At 42.4% G+C, this 19,789-nt stretch overlaps 1 protein-coding gene across 3 annotated transcripts in view; it reads right to left on the minus strand.

Moving 5' to 3' along the window:
- Positions 1-4,658: 4,658 nt before the first annotated feature.
- Positions 4,659-19,789, minus strand: part of LOC134339504 (zinc finger SWIM domain-containing protein 4-like) — a 155,368-nt gene continuing 140,237 nt past the window's right edge. For all 3 annotated transcript variants that reach the window (XM_063036087.1, XM_063036086.1, XM_063036084.1), the window contains exons 12-15: positions 16,898-17,055; positions 11,254-11,417; positions 10,526-10,607; positions 4,659-7,490 (exon numbers count right to left, since the gene is read on the minus strand). In XM_063036087.1, the coding sequence (XP_062892157.1) occupies positions 6,628-7,490; positions 10,526-10,607; positions 11,254-11,417; positions 16,898-17,055 (1,267 nt within the window). In that variant the 3' untranslated portion in view covers positions 4,659-6,627. The remainder of the gene's footprint in view (positions 7,491-10,525; positions 10,608-11,253; positions 11,418-16,897; positions 17,056-19,789) is intronic.

Consider the following 19,789-nt stretch of genomic DNA (forward strand, 5'->3'; position numbering starts at 1 on the left):
GGAATCCCATGATTTCATGCAGTCATGGGGAGAAGACAAACTCGTTACAGAGAGCAGCAGAATTAAACCCTGGCACTGTAATGGCAGTATGTTGACACTGACCTGAAACGTTGACTGTCTATTTTCCTCCATAGAGGCTGCCTGACCCACTGAATTCATAAGACCATAAGACAAAGAAGAATCAGGGGATTCGGCCCATCGAGTCTGCACCACATTCCATCATGGCTGATTTATTATCCCTCTCAATCCCATTTTCCTACCTTCTTGATCAAGCACGCATCAACCTTCACTTTAATTATACCCAATGACTTGGCCTCCAGAGGCATCCTGGCAATGAATTCAACATATTCAACATGAATTCAACCCCCAGGTTAAAAAAAAATTCCTCTTTATCTCTGCTCTAAAGGGACAGCCTTCTATTCTGAGGCTGTGCCCTCCGATTCTATCTTACCCCACTACAGGAAACATTCTCTCCACGACCTCTCTATCCAGGCCTTTCAATATACAAAAGATTTGAATGAGATCTTCCCTCTCCACCCCATTCTTCTAAACTCCAGTGATACAGGCCCAGCACCATCCAACACTCCTCATACTTTAAACCTTTCATCGCTGGGATCACAAACTTTACCTGGACCCACACCAATGCCAGCAGATCCTCTTTTAAAAAAAAGATTAAGCCCAAAACTACCCACAGTACTCCAAGTGCAGTCTGATGAATACCTTAAAAGGCTCAGCATTACATCCTTTGTGTTTATATTCTAGCCCTTTCAAAATGAATGCTAACATTGTATTTGGCTTCCTGACTACTGACTCAACCTGCAAGTTAGCCCTTAGGTTGACTTGCAGTTCCTCCAGTTTCTCAGCATCTGCAGTCCCTTGTGTCTCCATCAAAGGAAGCCTGCAAGTTTTAAGCTTTTCCCTGGTTTGGTGAATGGTTTGACTATTTTTCATCACCAAGACCAAGCCTCCTGTTTCAGATAATTATTAAGCAGAACACCCCACAGTCAGCACCAAATTCTGGTTATAACACTCATACTGAACCCCTTCGATTTGAGTCACTTGTATATTTTGATTTCGATTCCAAGAAGCTTATTCCTTCTTCCAGGAAGGAATGTTAGAATCAAAACAAACCGAGTCAATGGCCTGCTGTTGAAATAGAGGGAGCCAAATTAACAGGATGGATGCTAGTAGTGCCAATGTCAAAGTTAGCATCCAGGCAGAACCAAGCATATCAGGGGAGGGACAAAACAAGTCCAAATCCAGTTGTAAAATTGTGACATTCAGAGATAATAAACACTAAAGATTCTGCAGATGTTAGAAATCCAGATCAACACACTCAAATGCTGAAAGAACTCAATGGGCTCAGCCTGAAATATCAGCTGTTTATTCCTCTCCATAGACGCTGCCTGACCTGCTGAGTTCCTCCGGCATTTTGCACGAGGGGCAGAGATGGATAGTGACCTTCTCCCCACCCTCACACCAGAGTTGGGAGTCTAAACAGAAGGCAGGGGTTTAAAATGAAAGGGGAAAAGATTTAAAGGGAATTTGATGGACATGTTTTTCCTCCACATGGGCTGCCAAGGAAGTGGTAAAGGTGGGTTATTAGAAGGTTTAAAGACATTTGGAGAGGTATAGATAGGAAAGTTTTAGAGACAGAGGCTAAATGCAGGCAAGTTGCCTAAATATTCTACAATATTAGCATAGACAGGCAACTTGGTCAGCATGGATAACGTGGGCCAAAGTGCCTGTTTCTTTGCTGTATGACTGAAACAAGTCGGGGGAGATGACCCAGAACAGAGGAGGAAACATATCAAAGTAGCAGTGGTCAGAGCATCACTTTCCTGTGCCAGAGATCACCGATCAGGGTTCAACTCCTGCTACTGCCTGTAAGGAATTTGTACATTCTCCCCATGACTTGGTGGGTTCTCTTCACGTGCTCCAGTTTCCTCCCACATTCCATAGATGTATGGGGTGGTAGGTTAATTGGGCAGTGCAGGCCCCCTGAAGCAGAAGGATCTGTTACTGTGCTGCATCTCTAAAAAGAAAAGAATCACTCATGGCTTCAGAAGGGAATTGGATGGACTTGTGAGATGGTTTGCAGTATCCAGACTGTGGGGAAAGGGGTCTGGCTGGATTGTTCAACTAAGAGTTAGCATGGATAGAGCTGATTGACCTCTCTACATTGATTCTGAGCAAACTTTCCCAGCTGTGTAACACACAAAATGAAGGAACTCAGCAGGCCAGGCAGCATCTGAGGGGAGGGATTTTTCTAACTTCCAGTAACCACTTCCCCGTTTTCCTTCATTCCCAGCTCAGGACCTGCCCATCACTTCCCTTTAGTTCCGCACCTCCTTTCCTACAGTCCACTGTCCTGTCCTATCAGATTCCTCTTTCAGCCCTTTACCTCTTCTGCCCATCACATCCCAACTTCTATCACATGATGAAACCCACACTTTCAGTAAAGGTCAAGGCGAGTTGGACACTTTCCAAAATCCAGCAGGTAACACCTTGCAGCACTGGAAGTTAAGCTGACCAAAATGAAACCTATTTCATGTTCAACACCTCCCTCTGGTTCCCCACCCCTTCCCTTTATTCCTTGATCCATTGTCCTCTATCAGATTGCTCCTGCTTCACCCCTTTACCTCTTCCACATATCGCCTGCCAGCTTCTCACATCATACCCAGACTCTCCACCCACCGTACACTTACCTGGTCCCACAAAGCTTGTACTCCTTTCCTTTCCCTCCATCTTATTCTGACTTCTGCCCCCCTTCCTTTACAGTCCTGATAGAGGGTCTCAGCCCAAAACAGCAACTGCTTATTCCGAAAGAAAAAAAATAGGTGATGCCTGCCCTGCTGATTGTGTGCGTTACTCTCGATTTCCAGCATCTGCAGAATCTCATGTTCACCTTGCTCCTAGTTGACACGCTGTGTGCAACGTACCTCAGTCTAAATAGGTGACTGCAGGGAATGAAGCTTTTCATGCTGAGCCAGTCAACCTGAAACTCATCCACACTGCCCACTCACTGCTCAGCGTTAGTTATCATCACTCCAGCTCCACCACCCTCACTTTGTCCTCATTGAGTTTTGACACAGGTCTTCTGACCTTGACCCACATTGCTCCATTTGTACAGAAGTCAGGAGACCAAGCAGCCAAATGGTTCAGAGAGAAACACGTGGCTGGACTTCATATCACCACAGTGGAAACAAGTTTAATGTTATCAAGCCAAGGCAGGATACAGTTACACTCCAAACACAATTAGGCAACACAGTGGCAAGGTTGGGAAAGCCAAGGCCAAACAGCACCAGTGATCCAGTTTAACTCTGACTTCTGGTGCTGTCTGTGTGGAGTCTTCATGTCTTTCTTATGACCATCTGGGTTTCCTCCCATCTTCCAAAGACTTACTGGTTGGTAAAGATAAGCTTTATTTGTAACTTGTACATCACAGTGAAATGCATTATTTGTGTCAAATCAAATCATTAATGATACACTGGAAGCAGCATTAGGCTCAGGGTAGAGCCAACACACGGTGATGCACACGACCTACTATCCCTAACCTGTACACCTTTGGAATGTGAGAGGAAATTGGAGCAGTCAGAGGAAACCCACGCAGTCACAGTGAGAACATACAAACACCTTACAGACGGCAGCCAGAATTAAGGCCCAATATTACAGCTGACACTGTAAAGCGTTGTGTTAACCACTCTACCACGCTGCCCTAATTGGCTGCTGTCAATTGGGAATGTGGAGAGAATAAAGCTGAATAATGGGCAAGTGGGTCAGCATTGATTGAAAGGATAGCCCAGTAGTGCAGTAGTTAAAGCAATGCTTTACAGCGACAGCAAAATTGATCAATGATTGTGGTTCAATTCCTACCAGTCTGTAAGGAGTTTTTATGTCTCCCCTGTGACTGTGTGGGTTTCCTCCAAGCACTCCGATGTACAGGTTGGGGTTAGTCGTGGGCATGCTATGTTAGCATGAGGACCCTTGTGTGCTGCCCCCAGCATATCCACAGACTGTTAATTGCTGGAACAAATGACACATCTCACTGCATGTTTCAATGTACATGCGACAACTAAAGCTCATTGTTATCAATGACTAATTGGCATCATTCTGTCTAGTTGCACTGTATCCCTCTAGGACTGATTGGCAGAATAATGCTCGAGGTAGATGAGAGTGAAAACAAAGGGGAGGACAAAAGGTCAAAACAACACAAAAAGCTAAACTTAGTCAGGTCAGATGTACCGATGGGAAAAACGGAGTTAGGTATTTCAGCTCAGTCGCCTTTCAACAGAAGTTCAGAGTAACAGGGACTGTGGTCGGCATGGACTGGATGGACCACAAGGCCTGGACGTGTGCTGTATTGGTCTAGGACTCAGTTTGTAGCATTTTATTTTACTTCAGATTTCCAGTATCTGCCACATTTTCCTTTTGGATTACAAAGTCAAAGTGGACAGGTATGTTGGCGCTCTTGTGCACCATGTGGACTCAGGCCTGAAACTGTTTATGCCCCTCAACAGATGCTGCCTGACCTGCTGAGTCCCTCTGGCATTTTGTGTGTGTTACTCGACTAAAAGAAATGAACAGCTGATTCACTGCACACACTTCAGTGCAGTGACTGAAAGAATGAACAAACACACACACAGAAATTCATCTTAATAGGTTATTTCTGAACAGTGAAACCATTTACAAACTTTAATAAATATTTAACAAAAAATTGAGGATACACTGTACAAAAATCAAGAGCAATTAAACTGACCAGCAGCTGTTTTAAGCTTAACCCTACAGCTGTGCAATACATCAAAAAATTTAAAGATGACAATTTGCTTGCCCACAAAAGGAATTCAAGTACTATATTACACATATTCCATAAATTAAAGGTTTTAACTTTTTTCATATTAATTTGACAAATAAAATACTATTTACAAAGTATCTTCTTCTTCCCTGAGAATGGGCTCAGTCACAGCGCACACAGGTTTACAAAAAAAAACACTCGCCTGATCAGAATGGCTTAAGTTATCTTCTTCCTTTTCAAAATTCAAGTTTGGCAGGAGATTGTTGGCAAGAAATAGAGACAAGAGAGAAAGCATTGGAAGGAGGTATACATCAGAAGATTTGGTATAGTAGGTTACATGTGGTAATTCACTGGGGTCTCCAAGTTTTTTTTTTGGTTGATGTCAACTTGTAAAAAAAAAAATTACCACAAAGGGAAGAGGTCCCCTGTACCAAGTGTACAGAAAAGAATACCAAGGGTGTTTTCTCCACAAACATTTTAACTACCACAGTGTTTTTCTGACAGAGTATTCCAGCAGAGCAAGTTAAATTTACAGCATCATTTTGCTTAAAAATATTAAGGTTGCTCCAAACATTTTTCAGAAGAGGGCAGAACATGAGAAAAAAAACCTTTAACCAGTAAGTTGGGTAAGAACAAAAATAGTTACGACTTCTCAGCATGACACTATCCTGTTTGTGAACAGTATTTGCTGGTTCAGTTATATGTTACTGGCCCGTTTCACTTACTGATCACACTTGGAAGTTATACAATGAACACTTTTTTTTAAAAAAAAGGAAACATGTCTTCTTGAGGGAAATGGTGGTTAGGCTGGGAAAAGGGTTTGCTGGCCCTCACGCAGCTTGAACAGGAAGCATTACGATAGGATGCAACTTAAAGACGTTCCAGTTGTTAAAAACAAATTCAAGCGAAATGCAAACAGGGTTGAATCTTGAGGAACATTTAAAAATACTGATGAGTGAAACCATGGGAAAGGGTGTTGCTTGGGAATAGAACACTCCCATTTTTTGGCACCAAATGTCAGCATCACCTATTGAGATAGATCACACGGGAGTGAGAGACAGATCCAAAACTCCACTCCTCCCTCTAACTCTGAACTATAATTTCTGAAGAGCTCTTTTTTAACTGAACCTGTGTAAGATCAGCCTCATCTCCAGCGCTGGTCTTTGCTGGGTGGTTTCAAGATTGGGAGCTGTCAAAGCAGCAACAGCATTAACACACAGGCAGCTTACTAGCTATAGCCCACCAAGGTTTGTGTTGGAGGAGTGGAGAGTGGGGCTAGGGCAGTAAGTGGGAGTTTCAAACAGGTCTGACCAAACTTGTGTCATACAGGAAAGTAAAGAATCACATAACACTCAATGAGTCCATCACATCATACCCTCAAAGGAGGGGTACAATCCTGTTGTACATCATTTAACCACCCTTAGAGTTCATGACTTTACCCTTGCCCACTAAAATAACAAGGTACAACCATTGCTAAACAGGGACTGCCCACAGAACATTATCACAAAGAAACCTTGGGTCTGTGAAATGATTGGGGACACTTAGCTGGGATAACTCACGCCTTGCCAGTTTAGTACTCCTATTCCAGTCTGATCCCCACTGAAGACAACATCCAGATTCCTAACTCCAGCACCTGCTAGCCCTGCCTGGCAGGGTGCAGAGGCAGTGTTCCAAACTCAGGCCCTGCTGAGACTTGGACCGGGGCAGAACCAGTTCCTATTTATGGCTGCACCAATAGCGTGCACATGGAATGACTTTGTTATTTTGGCTCTATTAATAGAAAGGAGTTCACCAGAACAAAGGAAGACGAAGGAAAAGAACAATCCTGAATTTCAGCCAAAACGCTCTCGAACCAGCATCATGAGCTTCTTCTTGCCTTTGTAAGTCTGTTTGAGGTTGTCTATGAACTGCGTGAATTGTATGTGTCCATCCTGAGCCATCAGGAATGTCTCCCGAGCCTTGCTGAGGAACTCTATAAACTCGCCGTAGTGGCGGGGGCTGATGTGAGTCAGACGCGAGTGGGTGGTGCTAATGTAGGCGTCGATAGTCGCGTTGAGCAACTGGCAAAGGGGGGCCTTTTCCGTTGACATGAGCTTGCCCGAATTCCGCCGGCCAGGAACACCAGGCAGGCCAGGGGCAGACATGGTGCACCTCCGCAGAATGTCCGACAACACGGGGGCACACTGCACGCTCTTAATGACCAACGGTACTATGGCAGCCAGCTCATTCTTGCCCAGTGAGTGGCTCAGGGAACAGGCCCACAGCACGTCAGTGATGGCCGGGTGGGTGTCCTGGTTGTAAGTTACACTGAGGTGGGACAGAGCCAGGCTGGCCATTTTGTAGGCGCGGATGGGGAAGCCCCTGTGCTCCATGTACCGAGCGATGGTGAACAAGTGCGAGTAGCTCATACCCGTGGAGGCAGAGTCAAGAACGATCTGGTATGCTGTTTCAAAGGCCACGTGGTTCTTCTCACACAGAGTAAGGGCAGACAGGGCGCAGTTCTGAGGGTCTTTCATTGTACACTGGAGGGCAACCGTCCGGGCACAACTATCCAGCTCCTCGCGCTGGGTATAGTCCAGGTTCAGGCGCAAGACAGTGGCGTGGGAGGTCACTGTGGCAGCTACGATTGTGGTAGCCTCGGTTGGAGTGAAGAGAGAATACCAGTTCTGCATTATGTTCATCAAGGCACAAACACCTGTAAAGACAAGAGTTGGACTCAAACATTGCAGGTAATTTCATTTCTCCAACTACAGTAATTTCACTCCTTCCTTCACCTGCACTCCTCTTCCATTCCCCATTCTGGCATCCCTCTCATCTCCTCACCTGCCCATCACATCACCTCCCTCTGGTTCCCCACTTCCTTCATTTTCTCCCATGGTCCGCTCTCTTATCAAATTCGTCCTTTACCTACCTCCTCTACCTATCACCTCCCACCTTCTCAATTCAACCCACCCTCTCCACCACGAACCCACCTACCTATCTCCTCGTTTGGTTTTACCTGCCAGTTTGTACTCCTTCCCTACCCCACCTTATTCCTGAAGAGTTTCAACCCAAAACGTCAACTATTTATTCCTCTCCATGGATAATTTCATCATTTGTCAGAACAGACGCAGGCTCATAAAGATCATACAGTTCATAAGCCCCACTGTTAACTGGCAGCAGAAATTTGCATACTGTTACTTCGGAAGACAGCACCCACCTCCTGCCCCCCAAACACCAACAAGATCTCTCACAAAACACTGCAAGTGTTGGACGAGGGATTTGTTGGCTGCAATACCAGCAAGGAACCCCCTGCCTTTCAAGCATATACATTTGATCTTTGACATGCATTCAAGTAAAAAGGGCAGGAGGGGGGACTTAATTAGGTTCAAAACTTTGACAAACTTCTATGTGGAGAATATTCTGACTGGTGGCATTGCAGCTTGATATGGAAACACCAAAAGCCCGAGAATGGAAAAGCCTACAAAAAGTGCTCGATTCAGCCCAATCCATCACAGTCAAAGCCCTCTCCATCATTGAGTACATCTACAAAGAGCACTGCCGCAAGAAAGCAGCATCTATCACCAATGACCCCCACCATCCAGGCCATCCTCACTACCATTGGCAGGAAGTACAGGAGCCTTTAGTCCCACATCACCAGGTTCAGTAGTAGTTATTACTCTTCAACCATGAGGCTTTTGAACTGGCATGGACAACTTCACTCACCTCAACTCTGAACTAATTCCACAACCTACAGACTCACTTTCAAGGGCTCTATAACTCACGTTCTCAGTATTATTTATTTATTTATTTATTTGCAGTTTGTTATCTTTTGTACATTGGTTGTTTGCCAGTCTTTCTTTGTGTGTAGTTTTTTAATTGATTCTATTGTAGTTCCACACAGTAGGCTTATTCAGGAAGTTAGAAGGCACGGGATCCAGGGAAGTTTGGCCAGGTGGATTCAGAATTGGCTTGCCTGCAGAAGGCAGAGGGTCGTGCTGGAGGGAGTACATTCAGATTGGAGGATTGTGACTAGTGGTGTCCCACAAGGATCTGTTCTGGGACCTCTACTTTTCGTGATTTTTATTAACCACCTGGATGTGGGGGTAGAAGGGTGGGTTGGCAAGTTTGCAGACAACACAAAGGTTGGTGGTGTTGTAGACAGTGTAGAGAATTGTCAAAGATTGCAGAGAGACATTGATAGAATGCAGAAGTGGGCTGAGAAGTGGCAGATGGAGTTCAACCCAGAGAAGTGTGAGGTGGTACACTTTGGAAGGACAAACTCCAAGGCAGAGTACAAAGTAAATGGCAGGATACTTGGTAGTGTGGAGGAGCAGAGGGATCTGGGGGTACATGTCCACAGATCCCTGAAAGTTGCCTCACAGTTAGATAGCGCAGTTAAGAAAGCTTATGGGGTGTTAGCTTTCATAAGTCGACGGATAGAGTTTAAGAGTCACGATGTAATGATGCAGCTCTATAAAACTCTGGTTAGGCCACACTTGGAATACTGTGTCCAGTTCTGGACGCCTCACTATAGGAAGGATGTGGAAGTATTGGAAAGGGTACAGAGGAGATTTACCAGGATGCTGCCTGGTTTAGGGAGCATGGATTATGATCAGAGATTAAGGGAGCTAGGGCTTTACTGTTTGGAGAGAAGGAGGATGAGAGGAGACATGATAGAGGTGTACAAGATAATAAGAGGAATAGATAGAGTGGATAGCCAGCGCCTCTTCCCCAGGGCACCACTGCTCAATACAAGGGGCCATGGCTTTAAGGTAAGGGGTGGGAAGTTCAAGGGGAATATTAGAGGAAAATTTTCACTCAGAGAATGGTTGGTGCGTGGAATGCACTGCCTGAGTCAGTGGTGGAAGCAGATACACTAGTGAAGTTTAAGAGACTACTAGACAGGTATATGGAGGAATTTAAGGTGGAGGCTTATATGGGAGGCAGGGTTTGAGGGTCGGCACAACATTGTGGGCCGAAGGGCCTGTACTGTGCTGTACTATTCTATATGTTCTATTTTTCTACTGTGAATGCCTGCAAATAAACTGAATTTCAAGGTAGTATATGGTAACATATATGTACCTTGATAACAGAATTTTTTCAACTTTTACGTTTTGAAATAACCCCCAAGCAAATGTCTACCTATTCAGCATGCCCTCCAGTACTGTATTCAGGCTGGCATAGACTTGGCTCAAACCAGCACTGAATCAAACAGCTGCCTCTAATCCATAGCTAAACAGATTCAGAGGCAACATCTATCTTAGGAAGAAGGACATCCAAAGTTAATTGGGTTAAACATGACTAAGAATTACAATTCACCACAGCAGTGAGGAACGAGAACATGGGCTCTACAATTCAAATCAGTACTGACTGTTAATCAGCCAAAACTACCTTAAAGAGAAATTACTGGCATTTCACTGGTATCTGCTGAGTACCAATATATTGCAGTGTAGAACAGCTTCTTTCCCTCCACTATCAGATTTTTCAGCAGTCAATTAATACTACATTGCTATTCTTTCTTTGCATCTTTTTTAAAAATTGTCCTATACTGTTGTCAAAACAAATTTCATGACATACATTAATAATAAACCTGATTCCATTTCCTACATATATCAAGATGCACAAATATCTTTGAATTAAAACAAATCCCACAACTTGGCTTCTGTGCAAGACATGCAGGTTAGTGTTTTATGGCATTTCAGGGAAGGATGGGGGGGGGGGGGGGATGCTTTCATTGTTAACTCTCACCAACTTCTGTAGCACAGCTCACCAGCCAGCGAACCATCTCACGACGACGCCAATTCATGGTCGACAGAGTCATCCTCATAACCTGCAGGGTGAATGCGTTCCAATGAAAATGTTCTACAGTTTAATGTCTACATAGTTACACTAATACAAGCTTCAATAGAGTGGGTTTGGAAACAATTGAGTAGGACTTTCAATTTCACAGCTTCTTTTTAAATATGAAATTTATTCATAATCAAAAATTATTTTCAAGAATAAACTGTGCAATGCCTTTCATTATTACATTCACAGTCAATGTGTTACGTGGCATTTTATTACATTCCTTAAAACCAAGACCACAAGTTCACACAGTTTAGGTTGCTGGCTGGACTCTGGCAACACCAGAGCTACACACAATGCTCCAGGAACTCAGCAGGTCAGGTAGCATCTATGGAGAGGAATGAATAGTCAATGCTTCTGGCTGAGACCCTTCATGAAGGATCAACTTTCTTTGCCAGATACATTAACATGTATTAGGAATATGCTGTAGTGTGTTGGGCAGGGTGATACATGCGACAAAAAAAAAATATCTGTTATAAAGAATTCATCAGGAACTCTGCTCAAAATATGAACTGTGAATTCCTTTCTATAGATGCTGCCTGACCTGCTGAGTTCCTCCGGCATTGTGTGTCACTCTGGATTTCCAGCACCTGCAGAATGTCACGTTTATTGTAAACACACTGAGATCTCACCTGCAGCCCCAGCTCCAGAGATACATTGAGGAGTGTAATATCAGGTGCACAGTTGGGAGGTGTCGCTGTCTTGCAAGCATCCTGTGCCAGCTTGTAAATGAGCGATGGAGAATGGATGTTCTGCTGAATGGATTCCAGCACCACTCGCAGCCACTTTGGGTCTCCTGCAATCGGAAATATTAATAGATTGATCAAGCCGTTAAAACAAAAAACATAGCTCGGTGCCCAAACTCCAGCCCAGTTTTCCACCCAGTTCTCTAGTATGGAATATTTTTAACACATGATCCAATGGAAGTCATTTAGAGGCATACAATATGAAAAATGGTCCATGCTGACTGAAGCTGTTCATCCCATTTTCCTTTGTTTGGCCCATATCCCTCTATTGCTTAGACTAGAATAGTTTTATTTGTCTCATGTACATCAAAACACAGTAAAGTGCATCATTTGTATCAAATTAGTGATGATTGTGCTAGGGGCAACCCACAAGTGTCACCATGCTTCTGACGCCAACAGAGCATGCCTACAATTTACAAACTCTTAACTTGTAAGTCATTGGAATATGGGAGGAAACTGGAGCACAGAGGAAACACATGCAGTCATGGGAAGAACGTACAAACTTCTAACAGACAGCAGCAGGAATCAAACCATGATCTTATAGCTGGTGCTGTAATGGAATTGCACTAACCTCTACATTATTGTACCACCCCTTATCCATGCACCAATCCAAATGTTCTTTAAATATAGTCATTGTGCCTGCCTTTGTCATCTCCTACTGTGATCTTTTTCATTAAACTGAAGACTAGAAGATAAAGATTCAAACATACAGCAATTACTGTAAAATCTGAAGAGCTTACTTCAGTGGAGGTACCAGTTTTCTGTAAGAGGAATTGTATTTTTTATTCAGTTTAAATGACTGGCAGGTGTGGTTGTTGCTGTCAAGCAGGAAATTATCACTATTCTTAAAATACCCTCTGAGGTGGTTTGTTGGGCGACTTCATGGGCAGTACAGAGTCAATGGTATTGGAGATCTAATCATAAACTATCAAAAGAGCCACATTTTCTTTCCAGAAGGAAGGGAAATTTAAAGCAGTAATTTCAGTCACTTTTACTAACATTTTTAAAATAAAACTTCCAAATATGGCATTAGATATTTGAGTATCTAGATCACAAGTCCAGTCCTTCTGTTTATTAACCACTTTGCTATTCGGGCTTTCAATTCAGAAGATCCTGCAAAAAAATCAGATGTTAAATGTATGAATTCACCACCAAAAAGTGAATGGTGACAACACTGGATGAATATTTGATTAAAATTAATAGATTGGGAATGATTCCCACTGAAATGACAGATCTGGTGAGCTAAATATTCTCCATATACTGCAGGATATTAGAAGCACAGCGCACACACACACACACAGTGACTATTTTATTGGTTACACCTGCTTGTTAATGTAAATATTTATTTACCCAATCATGTGGCAGCAACTCAATGCATAAAAACCATACCGAAATGGTCAAAGGTTCAGTTGTTGTTCAGACCAATCAACACAAGGAAGAAGAAATATGATCCAAGTGATTTTAACTGTGGAATGATTGGTGCCAAGTGGGCTGGACTGATTATCTCAGAAACTGATCACCTGAGATTTTCACACACAAGTCTCTGGAGTTTATAGAGAACAGCGAGGAAAACATCCAGTGAACAGCAGTCTGTGGGCTCTAAAAGTGAGAAGGTCAGAGAATGGCCAGACTGACAAAAAAAAGGCAACAGTAACTAAAATAACCATGAGTTACAACAGTGGTGTGCAGAAGAGCATCACTGAATGCACAACACAACCCATGAAGATGCCCTCAATGGCTACTTTATTCATGGCCACTGAGTGTGGAACACAACATGGAAACACTGTCTGGTAGCCACACCCTTTTGATCTATAAAGACACTACCCCTTCTGACAAAGGTGCTATATTGCGTCCTCTATCTGGAGGACCACTGGCAGAAAAGCTAGCATAGCATTTGGGCAAATGCAAAATAGTGCAAGGTGAAATATACACAGACTCAAATTTCTACAAATACCATATATAACCCAAGTCCACCTCAGTGCACCTTGGAATCAAAACCAAATGTTCAACCCCTAAATCATGTTATTTGCTGACTTAAATGTACTTAAGGAAATCTCCTTTTCTGCTTTACATGTTGGCATCTGAGGGGGGAGAAAAAGGAATATGAAAGTAGCAAAAAAAAAAAAAGTGGAAGTGGAACATCACACTGACGTTTCCACAGGCTTGTTTTTGCAGGAAACCCCATGAATTTCAGTAATTGTTATGAAAGCAAGTTCTGTAAAGGAGTCCTGGGCTAAATGCATTTTAGTGGGATACACTAGAAATGAATGCTATTGTTATTTAGAGATACAGAATGTTAATGGGTCCTTCTGGACCAACAGTCACCCAGTCATACAAATGTGACCTGGTAACTTACTAACCTGTACATCTTTGAAATGTGTACAACCTTGTGAAATAAATGCTTATAAATATTTCCATATTTAGGAACAGCTTCTCTCCCTCCATCAGATTTCTGAATAGACAATGAACAACCCATAAACACTACCTCACTATTTTTGCACGACTAATTTATAGCATATTTTATATATTGAACTGTAATTCTGCCACAAAACAAATTTCATGACATGACAGTGATACTAAACCTGATTCTGATATCTACCAAGGATATAGCTAGTTTATCGATGGCAGTTGTAAATTACAGTTATGTTAAATTAACAAGCTTGATTTTTATGCTTTTTGAACAAGTCTTTGTTTCCTGTTTGTGAAAGTTAGTGGAACCACGAGTGAAAAACTACTGGCTGAACAGAAGCGGTGCAATAATTAGTGTGACTTTAAGCTTCTGCTTTTAAAATGCAGAATCAGCAAAAATTGGTTAAATTTCTTAAGGAACAGAAACATCATCAAGGCACTCCAGATTTATAAAAATGACGACTTGTCAAAAACACTAAAAATTAGTTGAAATCCTAGGTTCAGCTGACAGCACTGTTACCTGAGCAGTCTATGAATAGAATAAAAAGCAATGAGAACCATCCAAAAGTTTAGAGTCACAATAAATAGAAGGCAAGAGCTTGCACTAAGTGAAACAATGCTGGCAGCATGACCAACTTTTCTTTAACATCAAAATAAACTTCATAAAAATTTACAAAAATATACCATACAATACCTTTCCATCAAAGTTGCTGGTGAATGCAGCAGGCCAGGCAGCATCTCTAGGAGGAGGTACAGTCGACGTTTCGGGCCGAGACCATGATCAGGATGAAGGGTCTCGGCCCGAAACGTCGACTGTACCTCCTCCTAGAGATGCTGCCTGGCCTGCTGCGTTCACCAGCAACTTTTATGTGTGTTGCTTGAATTTCCAGCATCTGCAGAATTCCTCCTGTTTGCAATACCTTTCCATTCTTACATTCACAGTCAACGCTTTCAGTAGTGTTCTATTACATGCCTTAGAATCAATAGGCCTGTGGCCACTCATGTGGCCCTCTGGGGTGGTACACTACTACAATAACTGAGGGGCTTCCTCACCCAACCTGGCTCCTCCCTCTCTAGTAGCACAAGAACCCAGTACTGTGGTCCTTCTCCACTGAACAAGACCCAAACTGAATAGGGAAGTTCTGCACAAGTTACAGGAGACACTAAACAGCCAACAGCTCAAGCTCTCCTGTAACATGGTGACAGCCTACTTACCACACTACAGGTAAATGCACTTCTGCTGGAGATGAAGTAGACAGACTTGACGACATTTCAAGGATTGAAAGATTGGATACGTTTATTTTCCTTCAGATTTGGAATACTTAAAAAATTTTGATGCAAATAATGCTAAATATACAAACTTATTTCCCTGTGCCCCCGGTTTTCAACCCATCTGCTAACAGTTAAGTGATAGGATGACTGAAGATGAGGGACAATGTTTTTACCAGAAGATGGTAGGGCTCCAACTTTAGAAGAAATAGTGTGAGAGATAGAAACTTCAGTGACTTTTAAACAGCCAACTGCAACTAGCAAAGAACAAAACTAGTGACGAAACATAGTATTGAGCTGAAGAGCTCTTTCTCAACTGACATTGGCCAAGTAGTTTCCTTCTGCAAATTTCCTACGATTGTAGGATTTTCATACTGCTAAAACTAATGGTCAAGTTCCATGAAGACCTTGTTGACCAGAGGAGCTCAGTAGTAAGAAGTTTATTCCTACATTGAGCCAAGTTGGCTTAGAATGTTGTTACCAATGTATGTATAAAATGGTACTGTAGGCATATCAGTTAGTGTAACACTTCACGGTCCCAGTGTCAGGGATTGATTCCCACCCGCGTGACCGCGTGGGTTTCCTCCCACCCATCTAAAAATGTATGGGTTAGGGTTATTAAATTTTGGGCATGCGATGTTGGAACCATCTCAGACTGCGTTGATCATTGACACAGAACAATGTATTTTGTATGTTTCATTGTAAGTGACAAATAAAGCTAAACTTTATACAACATACAGAATGCTGAAGGAACTCGACAGGTCACGCAGCATCTATGGATGTGAATAAACTGGGTCTGAAACGGTGACTTTTCATCAGGACCGGAAAGGAAAGGGGAAGGAACTGTTTATTCACTTTCATAGATGCTGTCTGACCTGCTGAGTTTCTCCCACATTTTGCGTGTGATGCTCTGGATGTTCAGCATCTGCAGAATCTCTTGTGTATTAACCAAATTTTATATAAATTTTCTTGTTAAGATTTAAATACAACACCATCTTCCAAAGCAAAGCCATGCTTAAACCAGTCAACATTTGATTACATGCCAACATCTCAAAAAGGCCCATACATCAGAATGGTTCAACACAAGACCTTCCAATTCAAAATTGCAAATTATTTTATTTTCCCTCAAGTTTGGTGCTTTAATTTTAAGGTGATTGGAGAAAAGTATGGAGAATTGTGTTTTTTTTTTAAAAAAAACAGAGCAGTAGGTGTATGGAACACCCTGCCAGGGGTGGTGGTAGGGGCAGATACATCAGGGCCGTTTGAGAAACTGTTACATAAGCACATAGATGATAGAAAAGTGGAGGGCTGTGGTGGGAGGAAAAGGGTAGATATTGATTTTAGAGTAGGTTAAAAGGTTGGCACAGCATGGTAATCCCAATTTCTCCCTTACTTAGTCTGAAGAAATTTAGAGCAACAGATTCATCCAGAGGATTTTTCCCGAGGGGGATAGGGCCAATATTTTAAGGTAATTGGGGGAAAAATATATGGGGGATGTCAGGGGCAGGTGTATTTATTTATTTTAAAGGGCACAGAATGGTTGGTGTGTGGAACACCCTGCCAGGGGTCGTATTGGAGGCAGATACATTAGGGACGTTCAGGAAACTTAAGACACGTAGATGATAGAAAAATGGAGGACTATGTATGTGGTAATGGTTAGATTGATCTTGGAAGTAGGTGGAAGGGTCAGCATTATGGGCCAAAGGGCCTGTGCAGTTTTTTTTTTACAAGCACTCCCCATTTGTTCCCAAATAAGTTGCTGTTATGGGAACAGGTTATACAGGCGTTTTCCTTCCAGCAATTACAATCACAGTAGCAACTCAAGCAGCTTGAAACAAAAGCCAATCTGTACCTTTTGCAGCTGTTAGCATAGTGGATGCCAGCTCACACTGCTGTGTTTCAAGGTGCCCGAGGATGAACCAACGTGGGTAACGACTAGGATCTACCAACGCGACCAGATGTGGGTGAGAACCATCGCCGGCTGGGGCCATCGATTCCAGCACTGGCAATCTGCAGGAAGGAAAAGAAAGTTAGGAAAAAGGCTGCATTTCCTTATAAACAAAATTCGACATTCAACAATTGGTTTGTAAGCAAACTCCAATGACAATCCACTTTGCAGCAAAACTGGGGAATGCATTTGTTCTTGTATGCATCATGGTTAAATATTCAAAACGCTCAGGAATTCATTCCAATAAAGTTTTTCCATAACTAGTTATATACACATAATATTTACATTATTAACAAATACAGAGCAGTCGAATTATTAACAATGGAATTAATGATAAAATGAAACCTAATTAGAGGTCCACCCAATCTGTCCAAATATTTCTGAAGATTCCCTTCTTCCTCAACACTACCTGCCCCTCCACCCATCTTCGTATCATCTGTAAACTTGGCCACAAAGCTATCAATTCAGTCATCCAAATCATTGACATATAACGGGAAAAGTAGCGGTCACAATACTGACCTTTGTGGAACACTACCTACAGCCAATCAGAATCTTTATTCTCACTCTTTGCTCATGCCAGTCAGCCAATCTTCTATCCATGCTATTATCTTTCCTGTAATATCATGGGCTTTTATCTTGTTAAGCAGCCTATGTGTGACACCTTGTCAAAAGCCTTCTGATTTCTGAATTTTGCTCCATTTAGAAATTAATATTACAATTGATTTTGAATCTCAATTGACACATAGCTCTGTGGAAGCACTACAATTGTAGATACAGGGAGTCATAGATACAACATTGCAAATGGCTTGCTCAAAGTGCTTCTTGTATTTAAATACAGGTACTGTTATTCTCTTGCATTTACCACCTGACTTTCAAGAGTGCTAGATTAATACCCTCTTTGTCAAGACTGGTTAAATAGAGGGATTTTAGAGTACTGAAAATTACAAACATGTATTTGGGATAGCACATTTAAAGCCCCAGGGAACACTTTTTCCCTTCAGGAAAGGGAAAACAAGAGTGGACTCTTCTTGGAGAGGAGCCTACAGTGTGATCTAATCAAATTTCTTAAAATACCAGAAGTTTTGCTGCAGTAGATACATTTTATTTGAATGAGGAGAAAACTAGGGAAAAAAAAATTTATGGCAAACTTAAAGCAAAATGAAAAGGAATTTGCAGAAGATGGAACAGCACAGGAAAAGTCTCTTCAGCCCATGATTGCACTGAACACATTGCAAGGTTAAATTAAATGTCAAAAGCCTTGCCATATGAGCAAGTGTACACTCAGAGGCAACTTTAATCAGTACAGGAGGTACCCAGAAAGGTGGCCACTGAGTGTATGAACAGGTGTAATGAAAAACTTACCGTGGCAGCATAACAGACACATCAATATACCTCAGTTCATAAACGCCACGATCGTATCTGCTCCCGCCACTGCCCAGATGCTCATTATGCTACCACATAAAAACACTTGTTCTGCATACCTTTAAATTTTCCAGCCCACTTTTTAAATACGTTTTTAAACATTAGAAACAAACATCACATTCAGATGCACTTGCATGAAGGATTAAAATTTGGCTTTTTAAGGGTTAAAAGCCTGCAAAAAAGGAGGGCTGAATGGGATTGTTCATGTTGTATAATTTTTGCAATACTATAAAAGTGTAGGAAAGTGTAGTCATAGATCAAGTTTAAGGCTTTCCTACGAACATTCAACCAACCAGAATACTGATCAATAAAAGGAAAACATTTTTAAGATGGCTCTCTGGAAGACAAGTGGTTTACAGAGGGAAGCCTCTTGGATTATTTAACTGGGTCTGTGGTTACAGAACTTCTCTTGCTCAGGCAGCCAAGCAAGGGAACTGAGGTAAAGATAAGCAGCATTGTGAGAGAAGTTACCCCTCATCTCATCAGCCCACAGCCTATTGATGCGAGGGCTTGGGCTTACCACAATGGATGTCAAAATGGGTCATGAAGAGTCTCTTTAATCACGTCATTAGGCAGTGTAGAAGGTGTCACAAACTGCAGGTGACAAGTGGGAAGTGGAGAGTGGAGCACTGCAGCCTGCCCTAGCAATGACTCACTGTAAAAGGTGTTCACTTAAAAATAGTGCAGAATAGCACGGAGGTAACTAATGCACAGAAATCCGTTTTCTTCATAAAACATTACAGCACAGTCTCTTTAGCCCTCACTGCTGTGCTAACCTTTTAACCTACTCCACGCACAACCTAACCCTTCATTTCCTCTTAGCCCTCCATTTTTCTACCCTGTGCTTCGCTAAGGGTTTCATGAATGTCCCCAAAGTATCTGCCAACCACCATCCCTAGTAGGGCTGTCCATGTACCTACCACTGTGTAATAAAACCCTACCTTGAGCATCCTCTGATATTTTGAGGCTTTATAAAGTCAGACCACACTTGGCATACTGACAACAGTTTTGGGCCCCTTATCTAAGCAATGTGGTGACTTAGGAGAGGGTCCAAAGGAGGTTGGAGGATGAGAAAATGGAAGGGTTATCTTATGAAGAGTATTGGATAGTTCTGGGTCTGTACTCGCTAGAATTTATATGAATGGAGGATCTCATTGAAACTGATCGAATACTGAAAGAAGCAGATAGAATGTACATGGAGAGGATGTTTCCTGTAGTGGGGCAGTCTAGGACCAAAGGGCACAGCCTCAGCATGCAAGGACATCCCTTTAAAACAGATGGAGGAACTTCTTTAGCTAGAGTGTGGTGAATCTGTGGAATTCATTGCCAAAGAGTGCTGTGGAGGCAAAGTCATGGGTATATTTAAAGCCGAGG

Source organism: Mobula hypostoma, chromosome 29, assembly GCF_963921235.1.
Source record: "Mobula hypostoma chromosome 29, sMobHyp1.1, whole genome shotgun sequence".
Classification (NCBI taxonomy): Eukaryota; Metazoa; Chordata; class Chondrichthyes; order Myliobatiformes; family Myliobatidae; genus Mobula; species Mobula hypostoma.